We start from the raw sequence: 14,649 nt of genomic DNA, 5'->3' as shown, positions 1-14,649 counted from the left end.
AAAATTAAAGGAGAACAATTCAAACTTCAAGCCTTTGCAGATGATCTTGTATTTATTCTAGAAGATCCAACAACAACTATACTGCATCTATTAAACCTTATACAAAACTACGGCAACATAGCAGGACTTTTAAGAAAACTAAGATCTTGGCTAAAAACTGTACTAAAGAGGAGATAAACAAAATATAACTAATTTCAAACATTGAGGTAACAAACAAAGTTAAATACCTAGGTATCACAATTTCAAATAAGAACATTAACTTATATGATAATAATTACAAGATGTTATTGGAAGAAATCAAAAAAGATCTACATAAATGGCATGACCTTCACATATCATTTATGGGCAGAATTGCCACTGTAAAAATGAATATGCTACCAAGAGTCCTGTTCTTAGCGCAATGTATACCAATACTAAAAAACAATAAATTCTTTGAAGAAATTGAGAAAGTTGTAAGAAAATTTATATGGCAATCCAAGAGGCCACGCGTAAAAATGAAATTACTTTGTGATAAGAAAGATAGAGGGGGACTTGGACTACCAAATTGGTATTTGTACTATCAAGCTGCCGCCATGGGATGGATTCGAGAGTGGATACTGTTAGAAGATAAAAGAACTCTACAACTGGAAGGTCATGACCTGTGCATGGGCTGGCATGTCTATGTATGGTATGACAAGGATAAAATACATCAAAATTTTCATAACCATATAATTAGGGGAACATTAATCAAGATATGGAAAAAAACTGAAAGGAAGGTTCTACAGTAAAATACTGTTGTGGGTCTCACCACTGGAGGCCTTTATAATGCCAAATTTATTAACAGTAACGTATGAAAGGTTGTTTACAAAAAATAATGATTTACAATCATTTGAGATGCTAGAACTTATTGAATATTAATCTTACAAGTTAGGAAAAATTACAGCTACAATCAAGATACACACAAGACAAAAAAAATAGCTTTTATGACATCAAAACTGAATTTAGATAAAATTTGGCTATCATCCTCGGATAAACTTATTCAAAAACTATATAACTTTTTACTATGAGATGATATGCAAGACGAAACAGTAAAACCGAATATGGTAACTTGGATGCAGGATATAGGACATACTCTAGAATGGGATAAAACATGGAAATCTATTAAACTATTAAGATCCACGTCATACAAAGAAAATATATTTAAAATGTTTTACAGGTGGTATTAGACGCCTGACAAACTAGCGAAATGTTGCAAAAATGTATCAGGAGATTGTTGGAGGTGCAAAAACAATGTAGGAACATTTTACCACATATGGTGGCGGTGTGAAAAAATTGCTAAATTTTGGAAAAGTATAAAACAATTAATATTAGAGATAACTGAGATAGACCTACAACTTGCAGCAGAATCTTACCTACTTAACATATTGCCAGATGGAATTAAACGTGATGATCTATGTATTATATTATATATACTTACTCTGTCAAGAATTCTTGTTGCAAATACCCAGTAGAGAAGAGTTAATTATAAAAATTTGTGAATTAATGGAAATGGATAAATTAAATATGATACTATCAGGGAAAGAAGATGTGCTTCAAAAAAGATGGCATAAAGTTAACAAACGGATTGGAAGAAATGCTTAGTTTAAACTCCAAAACTGTTGTCTTATGTACTCTTATGAAAACTGATAAATAAAACTTATATATTAAAAAAAGCTCACAAGGTTTTCCAAGGCAAGCCTCCTTCAGTCAGCTCATGATGATATTTTGCCTGATCCAGCAACACACTTTTTAAAATGATGGTGAGCTTGTTGCAGCAAATGCAAAACAGATGCAAGTCTGGCAGTTGGGGGGGGGTGATTTCAGTGACAGAAGAATCTTTTTAAAGACTGCACTAGAAGCTCTGTTCTGATCTTTGCATATAAAGGGACAGCTAAGTAACAAGAAAAGACTCTCCACCACATCCCCATCGCAGATGCACAGGTTCTGTGCAGACTTTCCTCGGCCTGGTTTCCCCTAAGCAACCTGGGAAATGTAGTTTGATAAGGCCCTAAGAAATTGTAGCCCCTCCTCGCTGAAATACAATTTCCCTGGAGGTGTTTTATTATTTTGTTTCAGGTGGTGGCAGACAAATAACATTTCCAGAAATTATGAAGAAGCCATGGGGTGGGGGGAAACCTGAAGTGCTGGAAATAATTGAAATACATGCAATACTTCCTTATCAAACCTGAATTTATTTTACTACTTTAATAGCATGAAACTTAATTTGGATATAGCACTTAGGCTGCGATCACACGCACCAGTAGATCTGACATATGCATGAATGCCTGACCGATCTAAAGGGCGCGATCAGACAGCAACATCTGGGAAGCGTCCCGCAGTCATCAGCAACCTGTGCTGCTCCGCCACAGAAGTGGAGTTAAAAGACACCGGAGAAAGTCCGGTAGTAAACGGGTTGCGATGGGCCACGGACGGCCTTTCCCCTGTCTGATTGCGCAAGCACGCATGCATGCCGTTGGGATGGTCTGATAGGCCATCCCAGCTCGGTGCTGTTCCCCCCCCTCTTCACAGTATGCACATCATCACACACTCCATAGGGGGGCCTCAGTGCAGAGGTGCGATGCCTCGTTTATGCGCATGGGAAACAAACGGCCAAAAAAGACCCCTCACCCGCCGTTGCATTTGATCACACAGTGACGGACTGAGCCCGCAGCTACAAAGAGCTGTGTGATCTCATAACCGTGGGTCAAATTCCTCTGGAGGGAATAGCCTCGCTTCCCCTCTGCTCCAACTGGCATGTGTGACCACAGCCTTAGAGACCAACAAGATGTTCAAGTTATACCCCAAAATCTGACTGGTCTCTACGTTGGTCTCAAATCTAAATGTTAATCTTAGATTCCACCCACAACAACAACAACAACAACAAAGTCCTATAGCAAACGTTTTTGTGAGCTAGAGCCAGGTTCATCAGACGCCCATTACTCTTGTTTACCAATTCTTGCCCTGCCCCGCGATGAACTTCGTTTGTTTCATTTTAACAATAAAAAGGAAGCAAATGATAAAATGAAACATGGTTCTCCTTCTCGGTCTTTGTCCTTCCACCTGTTGTTTCCCACATGATAACAACAGCAAACGTTCTTGTAAAAAGCACACAGGTTACCCCAAGTCCCGTTTTGCCAGCAACGTACCCCCACGCCTGCTTACCTGCCATTTTGCTTGGGGGGGAAGAGCTGGGCTGCGCATGGTGAGGGGAACTGTGCGAAAGCAAAAGGCTCATGCTGTGAGGCTGACCCGTACTGTAGGCGTCCATCGCCAGCTTCTGGCGAAACGCCTCTTCTTTCCTCCGGTTCGCAAACCAGTTATAGACGCGGACTTCCGTCACCAGATTTGAACCCAGTCCATGAGCTTTAGAAGGGGACACGCCCCGTTGGAGACATTCTGCCCTAGGGGAGAAGAATTAAGAAGAACGGACTTGTGATAAATGCATGGAACTATTATGAGACTAGGCCTGTTTTGGCACTCACGCGGCCAGCCTTCAGGTAGGGCAGAGCTGCCACCGTCCAGTTGGCCCCTGGAGGGAACTGAAAACAGACCAGCCAGTATCATCATGCCCCAGTATCAATCGATGGTGCGACCTCATTTGGAGTACTGTGTGCAGTTCTGGTCACCACACCTCAGAAAGGATATTATAGCATTGGAAAAAGTGCAGAAAAGGGCAGCTAGAACTATAAAAGAATTGGAACACTTTCCCTATGAAGAAAGGTTAAAGCGCTTGGAGAAACGACAGCTGAGGGGTGACATGATCGAGGTTTACAAGATTATGCATGGGATAGAGCTGGTAGAGAAAGAGGTACTTTTCTCCCTTTCTCACAATACAAGAACTCCTTGTGGGCACTCCATGAAATTGCGGAGCAGTCGGGTTAGAACAGATAAAAGGAAGTCCTTCTTCACCCAAAGAGTGATTAACACATGGAATTCACTGCCACAGGAGGTGGCGGCGGCTACAAGCATGGACAGCTTCAAGAGGGAATTGGATCAACATATGGAGCAGAGGTCCATCAGTGGCTACTAGTCACAAGGTATAGATAGGAACTCTCAGTCTGGAGCAAGTATTCTTGGTGCTTCGGGGAGGGGGGGTCACAGTGGGAGGGCTTCTAGTGTCCTGGCCCCACTGCTGGACCTCCTGATGGCACCTGTGACAGAGTGTTGGACTGGATGGGCCATTGGCCTGATTCAACATTGGCTTCTCTTAGGTTCTTACGAGGTCTCCTGCTTTTACAATTCATCTCCAGATAACCAAGATCAGATTCCCTAGAGCAAATGGCTGTTTTGGAGGGTGGACTCTGCAGCATTATTATCCTGCTTTAAGACTCCTTTGGGTAGAGAAAAGCAGGGTATGAAAACCAACTCTTCTTTTCGTCTGATTGGCCCAAGGTTACCCAGCAAGCTCTCATGGCAGAGTGGAGGTCCAAACCAGGCCCTGGTCTAGCTCCATCTTTTTGATCAGGGCAGCCAGAATTGTAGTTTTTCACATGCCCCCCCCCCCCGAGATTTGTGGTTGCAATTTTATTTTTGCTTTCAGCTGGGGATGTTTTAACTATTACTGTAAGCTGCCTTGACCCAAGAGGAAAAGGTGGGATATTTTTTTTTAAAAAAATAAGTAATATAAATAAATAATAAATAAATGCACCCACACCATAGATCTATACAAGGGCATTATTTATTAAACTGTCTGGTTTCTCTCCAGACCCTTTCCTTCCACAGGCGCACTGGTCAGTACAGATGCTGTAAGGACCAGGCAGTAGAATGTGGATTCCTTCCAACCTCAGGCTGATGCACCATGTAGGGAACCTTCCAAGTCTCATTCCACAGCAGAGGTCTGATGCAGGGGAGTCTAACAGGCCAAAATACGTGGATGCTGGGTTGCATGCTTGATCAACTGGTAGGTTTCCTCTGTTGTTTACTTATGCTAGATTTTTAGAATAGCAGGTTCTTTCCTTCTGACAGAACATGCCAAACATTTTTACACAATGGGCATTTGGTACTAACAAAGCCTCTGCCTTCTGCCAACAAGCTGATGGTTAATCAGGCACCCGTGGCCGGAAGTTCTGCATTTTGCTCAGAAAATGGCTCGCTTTGGTTTTTCGGGATGACTGTTCCTTTACCTGTTGCACTCTTCCACCAAAGCTTCCCTCTCTTCCTTGCTGGGGTTCTTTTGCCGTTCATAGGCTTGGTACAATATCTGTTGGGAGGCAGGGCCCCATTTGAAGCGGTTCCGACGCATCTTCTTACTGGGCGTTTCGGCGCAGGGGTCATCTATCTGGCCCACGCCCTGGCTTTGCTGGTTGAACTCTGGAAAGAGAAACAGCAGCTGATCTTGACTGGTTTTGTCTGTCATATTTCCAGAACCCTGGACTGTCTGGTTGAATTCTGAAAGAGAAAGGAGCAGATTTTGATCGGGCCTGTAGCCCCTGCCAAAGAGAAAGACATCTTCATGCACAGATTACTTTGATCTCTATCGTACCATCTTGATTACCTGGACTGACCTGAGAGCCGGTTTGGTGTAGTGGTTAGGAGTGCAGACTCTAATCTGGGAGAACTGGGTTTGATCCCCACTCCTCCATGTGCAGCTGCTGGTGTGACTTTGGGTCAGTCACAAGTTCTTTCAGAGCTGTTCTCTCAAGGGCAGTCCTTGAAAGAGCTCTCTCAGCCCCGCCTACCTCACAGGGTGTCTGTTGTGGGGAGGGGAAGGGAAAGGAAAGGAGTTTGTAAGCTGCTCTGGGACTCCTTTGGGTAGTGAAGGGTGGGGTATAAATCCAATCCCTTCTTCTTCTTCTTTCCTATCATGTAGCCAGGGTTGTGCGCGTGGCTGTCCCAAGCACAGAAGCAAACTACATACACCTGGGCTAATAATAGGGTTGCTAGGTCTGGGTTGGGAAATACTTGGTGACTTTGGGGGTAGATCCGGGAGAGGGCGGGGTTTGGGGAGGGGAGGGGCCTCAGTCATAGAGTACAATGCCATGGAGTCCACCATGCAAAACAGCCATTTTCTCCAGGGGGGCTGATCTCTGTCAGCTGGAGATCAGCTGTAAAAGTGGGAGATCCCCAGGCCCCACCTGGAGGCTGGCAACCCCAGCTACTAAAACTCTAGCTGGGGGCCTATCTATATATAGGAGACAGGAGGTATACAAAGTCAGTTTAAACAGCTCGCTGGCTGGAGGAGATCCTGGCAATGTGTACCTTCTTGACTTCCACAGCCTGTCTGAACACAGACATGGCTGTACTGTAAAAGCAATTAAGTAGGGTTGCCAAACTCCAGGTGGTAGCTGGAGATCTCCTGCTCTTACAGTGGATCTCCCAGCAATAGACACCAGTCCCCCCTGGAGAAAATGGACGGTTTGGCAGGTGGACTCTATGGCATTCTACCCCACTGAAGCCCCTCCCCTCCCCAAAGCCCAACCTCCTTAGACTCCACCCCAAAGATCTCCAGTATTTCCCAGTCTGGAGCTGGCAACCCTACAATGAAGTAAAGAAGCAGACATTAAAAACTGTCAAGGAGGAAATAGACGGTCACAGCATGGCTGCCCACTCTGGGTTGGGAAATCCCCGGGGACTCTGGGGATGCAGCCTCAGGAGGGCAGGCCATCACGCGACACAGTCTGCTCCCCAAAGCAGCCATTTTGGAAACGGGAGCTGATCTCCGTCGTGTGGCGATCAGTTGCAATTCCAGGAGATCTCCAGGCCCCACCTGGAGTTTCGAGAAATTCTTCTTCAGGCAAATTATTTATCCTGGAACCAAAGCTGACAAATGCTACAGTGCACAAGCCAGGAGATTCTCTGCGTGGCTTCACCGGTTGGGATTCTGGGAACCTTCACAAAACTACAGTTCCCGGGGTTCCTAAGAGGGCCACAAGATTGCAAAAGAGCCTTGCGTAAGATATTGCTGAGCCACCACCAGCCAGAGCAAAAGATACGGAGAGGCAGAACAATGATGCAGGATACGGCAATTTCGAATATCAATGATAAGATTGTGTGTCTGTCACATTTTTAGCCCATCTTCCTCCAAGGAGCTTTTGGGTAACATCTGTGGCTCTTCCTTCCTCCCTGTGAGAAACAAAGCTCGAAGTCACCCAGTGAAAATTATGGCTGAGTGGAGATTCGAACCTGGGTCTTCCTAGTCCTAGTCTGAAAATCTAACAGTTGCATTACAGCAGCTTTACTTAAGAACATAAGAGAAGCCATGCTGGATCAGGCCAATGGCCCATGCAGTCTGCCACTCTGTGTCACACAGTGGCCAAAACCCAGGGTCCTTCAGGAGGTCCACCAGTGGGGCCAGAGCTGCAGAAGCCCTCCCACTGTGGCCCCCCAAGCACCACGAAGGCAGAGCATCACTTGTACCCTGCTGCCAAAACCCTAAACCTGGTGGTGTGTGCAGCCAGCTCTAGATATCAGCAGGCATAATATATAGGTAGGTGGAGCTTTTCATGGCATGGAAGGAAACATCTGTTGTTAATAACATCCTATTGAGCCTCTCTTACAAGGACAGGACATTTTCCCTATAGGCTGTCAACAACTCTATCACAGGTCTGTATCTGCTGTAGTTTATCTATGTAGCCTTGATCGGTGGTCAGAGTGCCACATGACCCTTTACACATGTGCAAGAAATTATGCTCACATATATTTCCAATCCTTGTATTCCACCAAGTAGCATACTCAGGGCAGAGCACATAGGATTTATCACCCTTTATCCGCATAACAATCCAGTAAGGTAGGCTACACTCAGGGTAATTGGCCCACCATGTTGCAGCGAGCTATGTGACAGAGTGAGGATCTGAACTCAGTACACGCTCAAGGCAACACCACGTTTGCAGTAGTCCCTTGCAAACAGAGATTACCATTTCTGAAATGCAACTCTCCCACTACCAGACGGCTTTTGAAAATGGTCCCTTTCACACATGCACCCCGCTGCATGGGAACTGCTCCAGTAAAGAGGCATCCTAGTTAGTTTGAAGGGAAGGGAAGTCATTTGAGGTCTGGTGCTGTGTAGTGGCTAAGAGAAAAAACTGTTTGGGGACACCCATTCAGTTCTCGGCCACGAACTCACTAGGTAAACCTCTCTCTCTTTTTCCAGACTCCTTGTCTGCAATATGAGAATAATGGCAGCCTACCCTACAGGGCTGTTGTAAAGCTTACTACACAGTAACATAAGTGAAACAATCTGAGCACGGGAAGAGCTATTTAAATGCTAGATATTGCCACTGGTGGTAGTAGAAAGTGCTATCAAGTCACAGCTGATTTATGGTGACCCAGTAGGGTTTTTGTGGCAAGATAATGCTAGGATGGCCAGCGACTGGCAGGGGGTGGGGGAGGCAGGGTTGCCAGATCCAGGTTGGGGAACTCCTGGAGATTTGGGGGAGGAGCCTGGGGAGGACTGGGACCTCGGTGGGGTATAATGCCACTGAGTCCACCCTCCAGAACATCCATTTTCTCCGGGGGAACTGATCTCTATAGTCTGGAGATGAGGTATAATTCCAGGGTCCCCCCTGGAGACTGGCATCCCTAAGATATGTTCAGAAGAAGAAGAAGAGAAGAGGTTGGATTTATACCCTGTGCCCTTCACTTGGAGTCTCAGAGTGGCTTCCAAACTCCTTTCCCTTCCCCTCCCCACCATAGACACCCTGTGAGGGAGGTGATGGCTGAGAGAGCTCTCCTGAGAAGTGTCCTTGAGAGAACAGCTGTGCCAGAACTATGGCTTGCCCAAGGTCATCCAACAGCTGCAAGTGGAAGAGTGGGAATCAAACCTGGTTCTCCCAGATTAGAGTCCGCGCACTTAACCACTACGCCAAACTGGCTCTGGTTTGCCATTGCCTGACTCTGGGTAGTGACACTGCACTTCACTGGTGGTCTTCCATGGCGTCTCTGTCTCCAGGGCAGCCCAATCCTCAGGAATGTTAAACACCCTCCTCCTTTCCTTCACTGCAGGTTTACCAACCTCCAAGAGGGGCCTGGAGACCTCCCAGAATTACAATTGATCTCCAGGCGACAAGAGATCAAAATTCCTTGATGACACAGCATCTTTGGAGTGTGAACTCTATGGTATACCATAGAATCGAGGGGAAATGTAAGTCCCGCCTCAGGCACTATTCCCAAATCTCTAGGAATGTCCCAAGCCAGAGATGGCCACCCTGCCTCAGCAGCCTGTATGTTTTGGGCTGCCTATCACATTTCATGTGCCTCTTTCTACTTTCTACTCATCTGATTTGCTAGTCTAACTTTTTGATAGGCCTCCCTCTGCCCCCCCCCCCCCACGGACTTTTGGAGGCAGAGCATGGGGCAAAAGTGTCCAGGTGAACTGGATGTCCCCCGAAATTTTATGGGGTAATTCTAGAGTGTCCTCTGATGTGCTGATATCATGCCCGGGATTCCCCCCAGAAGTGGCTGTGTGCCAGGCTGTGTGATGCCATCTCTACCACCCACGGTTCTCCCCCCAGCAGAAGCACAAGGGCATGTGGGAGGCCCCATCTGTCACATGGTTGCCCACAAGATGTGGGCAAATGGTCAGCCTGTCTAGTGTCCTTCTTTTTGCATTGTCTTTTATTTGGTTATCCTTTGTAAGCTGCCTGGAAAGCTCTCCTGGAGTAGAAAAGGCAGGGTAGAAATTTGTGGGGCTAAAGATCATCACTGTATCTTGAGACAGAGGATTCCACTAATTTAGGTGGTTTTTAAAGGACAGCCACCCTGGTAGCACTGTACCTCAGAATGAGCAATAACAGGTACATTTCTGTAGTGCTTTGTATGTGGGGAATTTCGCCCCTGCATGTGAATGCTGGTAGAGTTTTCTGGAGGAGTATTGTTCTGTAGAGGATTGTGCCATGTGATGCCAAAGAAGAATGATCAATTTTGTGATGATACAGAATGAGCAATAACAGGGGGGAGGGGGTACTGGCCTGCGTGTCTTGCTTATTGTATTTACTGCATGCAGTAAATAATGTATAATACTATTTATTCTTATAAAAACAAGATAAGAATTACCAGTATTAAAATAAGTCATAAGAGAAGCCAGGGGCATAAAATTAGCATGAAACATAATAAAGCAGCCTAAAATGCAATTCATAAAACAGTCCTCAGGCTAGTCCTAAAGCAGCCGAGAGAGACGGAACCACCATTGTTTAAACGCTGGGGCTTCAAAAGAAAATGTTTTATCCTGGCACCTAAAAGACAGGCGGTAAAAGTACCAGGTGAACCTCATTCCCAAGGTCAGGGGCCTCCACCGTGAGGGTTGCCAGCCTCCCTCCAGGTGGTCTGGAGATCTCCTGGGACTCCAACTGATCTCCAGGCAACAGAGATCACTTCACCTGGAAAAAATGGCTGCTTTGGAAAGTGGACTCTGTGTCATTATACCCGGCTGAGGTCTCTCCTTTCCCCAAAACCCGCCCTCCCCAGGAATTTCACAGCTTAGTTGGCAACCCTGTGACACTGATTGTATGGTTAGTGCTTTAAAAGTGAGAGAGACGGGAGGAAACAAGCAGCCAGGGCAGATTTTTCTGCATAGGGGTGATCCCTCTATCTCATCTCTGACAATAGCTGGGCCACTGCATTTTGGAACAACTGGAAGTGTTCAGGCAGTTTCTGGGTGCTCGTAGGTTTTCTGGGGCCATCTGGTTGGCCCCTGGACCTCTGGTCTGACCCAGCAGGGCTTTCCTTATGTTCTTGCGCCAATGGCGTTGCTGTTGTTTTTTAACCCAACGCAAGGGAGGATGCCAAGCAGATGAGGCCCTGTGCCAGCAGCAACAACTCTGCACTCGGGCTGTGCACAGACACACGGTCAGGAACTTTGAAATGTAGACACAATTCCCACATTAGTACTGAGGTACATGTTAAAGGATCTAAGTCCACTCTGTAGACAAATCCCTCCCCAGGTGCTTCTGTGGATGCAGTGGAGCAGAGGCTATGAAGATGGGACGTGTCATGGTAACGGGGACCCCACCCTCCAGTCCCCCTGCCAGATGTTCTGCCTCCTTTCTCTTGCTCAGGCACATAGACTAGGCACAGGCAAACAAGGCCTCCTTCTGTCACAGGGGTCTTTGGGGGCAATCCTTCATTTTCTGAAGGAAATAGATGAGACAAAGGATGGTGCTCAGCTCTCAGCTAGGTCATGACGGGCATCAGCAGGCACCCATCCAAGCTGATCCCAGGGTTGCCAGCCTCCAGATGGGGCCTGGACTTCTCCCGGAATTACATCTGACCTCCAGACTACAGATATCAGTTCCCCTGGAGGGAACGGCAGCTCCCGTGGGAAGCCTGGATTTGAAGTGCACGCCTCTTCCCCCTTCCTTCCCTCAGCAACAGATTCAACAGGCAAGCTTTTCCAGCATGGAGATGCAAAGGTGGAGAGAGAATCACCTGTTGGATTTCAGCCTTTTCCTGCAGCTGCTGAAGGCCTGCCCAAGACATATGGCAGAAAAGGAAAATAAAGGGGGGGGGAGGGAGCACACCTTTGTACGTGCCGCTCCTTGAGAAGCCCTCCCCTGTACCCTACCCAGTCATCAAAACAATGGCAGTCCCACGATGCAATACCTTCTGATATCTAGCACTCTGCCTAAGCCCTGGTGCCATCAAAAGGAGAGTCAACAAAGATTATCTTTGGATGTGCGAGACTGCAGCCAGCTAATTGGATCACTCTGTCCTAACGACATTGTCATTGTCCCTCGAGGAGGCCTGACACAATAGCCTATTTACTTTCACTCAGATCTCTGGAGACAAAGGGGGGGGAGGTATCTCTGCTGGGGACAGCCCTGCTCCCTACATCCTGGGGGGGGGGGGGGGGGAGAGATGATAGCAACCCAGGGCTTTGAGGGGGGGTTGTGGGATTTAATCCCCCGTCCAACAAAGGAAGGGCCAATATTGCCAGAGCACTGAGACGGATACCTGAAATCTTGGAGAGTCCCTTCCAGTCAGCCCGCCCAAAACTGGGCTAGATGGCTGACAGGCCGCCCTAAGCCAAGTGACGCCTTTCCAAGTCGGTTGCTTTGACGAGTTTAGGACTGCACTGTCAATCAAAGCCAGTGTTATTTATTTACTCACTTATTATGTTTATACCCCACCTCTCTCTCACCCAAAGGGGCTTACGTCATTCTGCTCTCTTCTGTTTTATCTTTGTGACAGCCCTGTGAGGTAGGCTGGGTGGAGACGGCATGGCTGGCCCAAGGTCACCCGGCAAGCTTCCATGTCTGCACAACAGGAGCTCTTTGCAATTCTATTTGAAAGCTCTGGAAGGGCTGTTTGCAATGCTGAAGTCCCAAGCGTGGAATGGGTAGTATAAAAAGAGCAGTCCACTATTAAACAACCATGTCAACACACTCACATATTTAACACGCAGATCCAAGTCTATTCATAAGTTATATCATTCGTGCTCTCTGTGAAGGGGCTCACGTCTGTGAATTGGCTGTGTCACACGCCGGGGTAGCCAAGGCTGAACCAAAATGGGAATGTGACACACACTCCCGAAAAGTAGGAGGGGACCGAAGCTATACAGATAGGACCTGGGTTGATCTGCGGGGAATGCAATAGTTACAAAGATGTGATGTAAGGGTTAGAGTGTCAGACTCGGGTCTCTAGAAGATCTTGGCTCAGATCCCTACCCTGCTATGGAAACTAGCTGGGTGACCTTCGGCCACTCATTTTTCCCCAGCCTAACTTATCTCACAGGGTTGTTGCGAGGATAAAATGAGGATGGAAGAATCGAGCACGAAGCTCTTGTGTAAGTGAGCCCCAGAAGCGTTTTTGAAAAGGGGGAAAAAGCACACCACCTATTTGGCACAGAGAACCTTTGCTTCCAAATGCTGCTTTGCTGATGGGCACTGACCAGATTGCATATGACAGAGATGCAAGTTGGACTTTGACTTCCCAGATCAAAGAGCTGATTCACACATACTACATGTACGTCATTGGAACACGGACAAACATGATCATTTAATGCTTGATAAATTGCAACTAATTGTGTGAAGTAGCTCCAGTGCATGAGGCAGGATCATTGGGCTATTTCATTATTAACATTTTTATATGAAGATTCTTTCCAGAGACTTGGATCTACACTAAGCTGTCCATTTCTACCTATCCCCTTTTTGTTTCCGCTGCAGACTCTCCTTACATTGTTCTTCAGAGTCACCTAACCCCCAGAAGCAACCTTTCACTGCGTCCAGTGGGATGCAGCGGGAGGGGAGAGGCAGGAAAGGTCCATTCTGCTAATGGAAAATCTAGTCCAGAGATTCAACCCACAGCAATTAACCAGTCATTCGCCTATGCAGGCTGTCACTTGAGGGCGGCTACAGATGAGCAGAACACCCAAGCGCCAACACACTTTGCCCAACTCACACTGAGAATGATCTCAACACACAATACCTGGTGCTAGAGCAACATCCGGAACATGGTACTTACGCCTGAGAATCTCCCTCTGCTTCCGGACATACCAGGTATAGAGGGCCGCTCGCTTCTGTGTTTTCATGGGTGTGCCTTTGTTGAGGTGCTGCGAAAGGTGGGACTGATTCAGCCCAGTGACATCCACCACCTCTCTCTGAGGGATGTTGTGTTGCTGCATGTAACCCTTTATCATCTTCGCGGCCCGCCAAGGGTCCTCACTAAAGGATAAAAAGAGAGAGTTAACCTCTGCACAGCAGAAGGCGGTTATTCTAGACAGAAATTCAGAGGTGGGGAGAGAATGATACATGTTGTGGTTTGTTTGTTTTTCCCTTGAGGAAAACTATTTGCCAGTTTACCTGGTAAATTAATTTGATTTGAAGTCATAATGGATGGACATGGTGGGATTCTATCAATTATATTTTTATCCTATCCTTCATCCTCTCCCCCATTATTTCCTCACAACAACCGTATGAAGGAGGCTAGGCTGAGGAAGAGTGACTGGTGCAAGGTCACCCCATAGCAGAGTAGAGATCTGATTTCAGGTCTTCCCAGGTGGATGCCATAACTGCGACACCACTTTTGGGTCTCTGTGTTAAGCCACAGGCTTGAGGAACCCACACGAACAACCACCATGCACTCATTTTGCCTTTTAATTATTGTAATTCTTATCAGGGGTCATTTCCTGCAGGAGCGCACAGGAGCGGAGCTCCGGCAGTAAAGAGCCCAGGGGGCGGGCACATGCAACAAGCCCCATCCCCTGCTCCCAGCAGCCCTCAGTCAGAGCAAGAAGCAGCCAGGTAAGCTGCAGAGCCCTCTCCTGGCCCCCTGGTCCAAAACAGTCCAGTGGCACCTTTAAGGCCAAGGTTTATTCCGGTACAAGCTCTCCCTCCTCCGCGAGGACAGATCTGCACTCCCCCCCCCCCAATAGCTAGCAATCCAAAACAGTCCAGTTGAGCCTGAGCGGTGGGTGTTGCCTTCTGACACACTTCCGGTGATGTCAGGGGGTGTGGCATACGCAAATAGGTTATGCTAATGAGCTCCTGCACCTCTTTTTCTACAAAATGACCCCTCATCATATATAAGTATTTCACTCATTACCAGCTGAAAATCTCTTCAAATATATGAAGCAGCGAGAGACTGAAATATCCTCATCCATGTGGTTGCTGCCCTTTGTTGTGAGATAAACTTCATGTCTTCTGTTTTGAGGGAAAGATGCTCAATATTCCCCTTTCACACCATTAGGAATTGGGGTTT

General features: G+C 46.9%; 1 protein-coding gene across 1 annotated transcript in view; it reads right to left on the bottom strand.

Annotated features, from left to right (window-relative positions):
- HNF1B (HNF1 homeobox B) overlaps nucleotides 1-13,609 on the bottom strand; it is an 87,030-nt gene extending 73,421 nt beyond the window's left edge. The window contains exons 1-3 of the mRNA XM_015424075.1: nucleotides 13,414-13,609; nucleotides 5,142-5,406; nucleotides 3,181-3,419 (exon numbers count right to left, since the gene is read on the bottom strand). Coding sequence (XP_015279561.1) covers nucleotides 3,181-3,419; nucleotides 5,142-5,406; nucleotides 13,414-13,588 — 679 coding nt within the window. The 5' untranslated portion in view covers nucleotides 13,589-13,609. The remainder of the gene's footprint in view (nucleotides 1-3,180; nucleotides 3,420-5,141; nucleotides 5,407-13,413) is intronic.
- Between the last annotated feature and the right edge of the window lie 1,040 nt (nucleotides 13,610-14,649).

This window comes from Gekko japonicus, unplaced genomic scaffold (assembly GCF_001447785.1).
Source record: "Gekko japonicus isolate JY-2015 unplaced genomic scaffold, Gekko_japonicus_V1.1 scaffold734, whole genome shotgun sequence".
Taxonomy (NCBI): domain Eukaryota; kingdom Metazoa; phylum Chordata; class Lepidosauria; order Squamata; family Gekkonidae; genus Gekko; species Gekko japonicus.
This window is presented reverse-complemented; position numbering and strand designations above follow the sequence as displayed.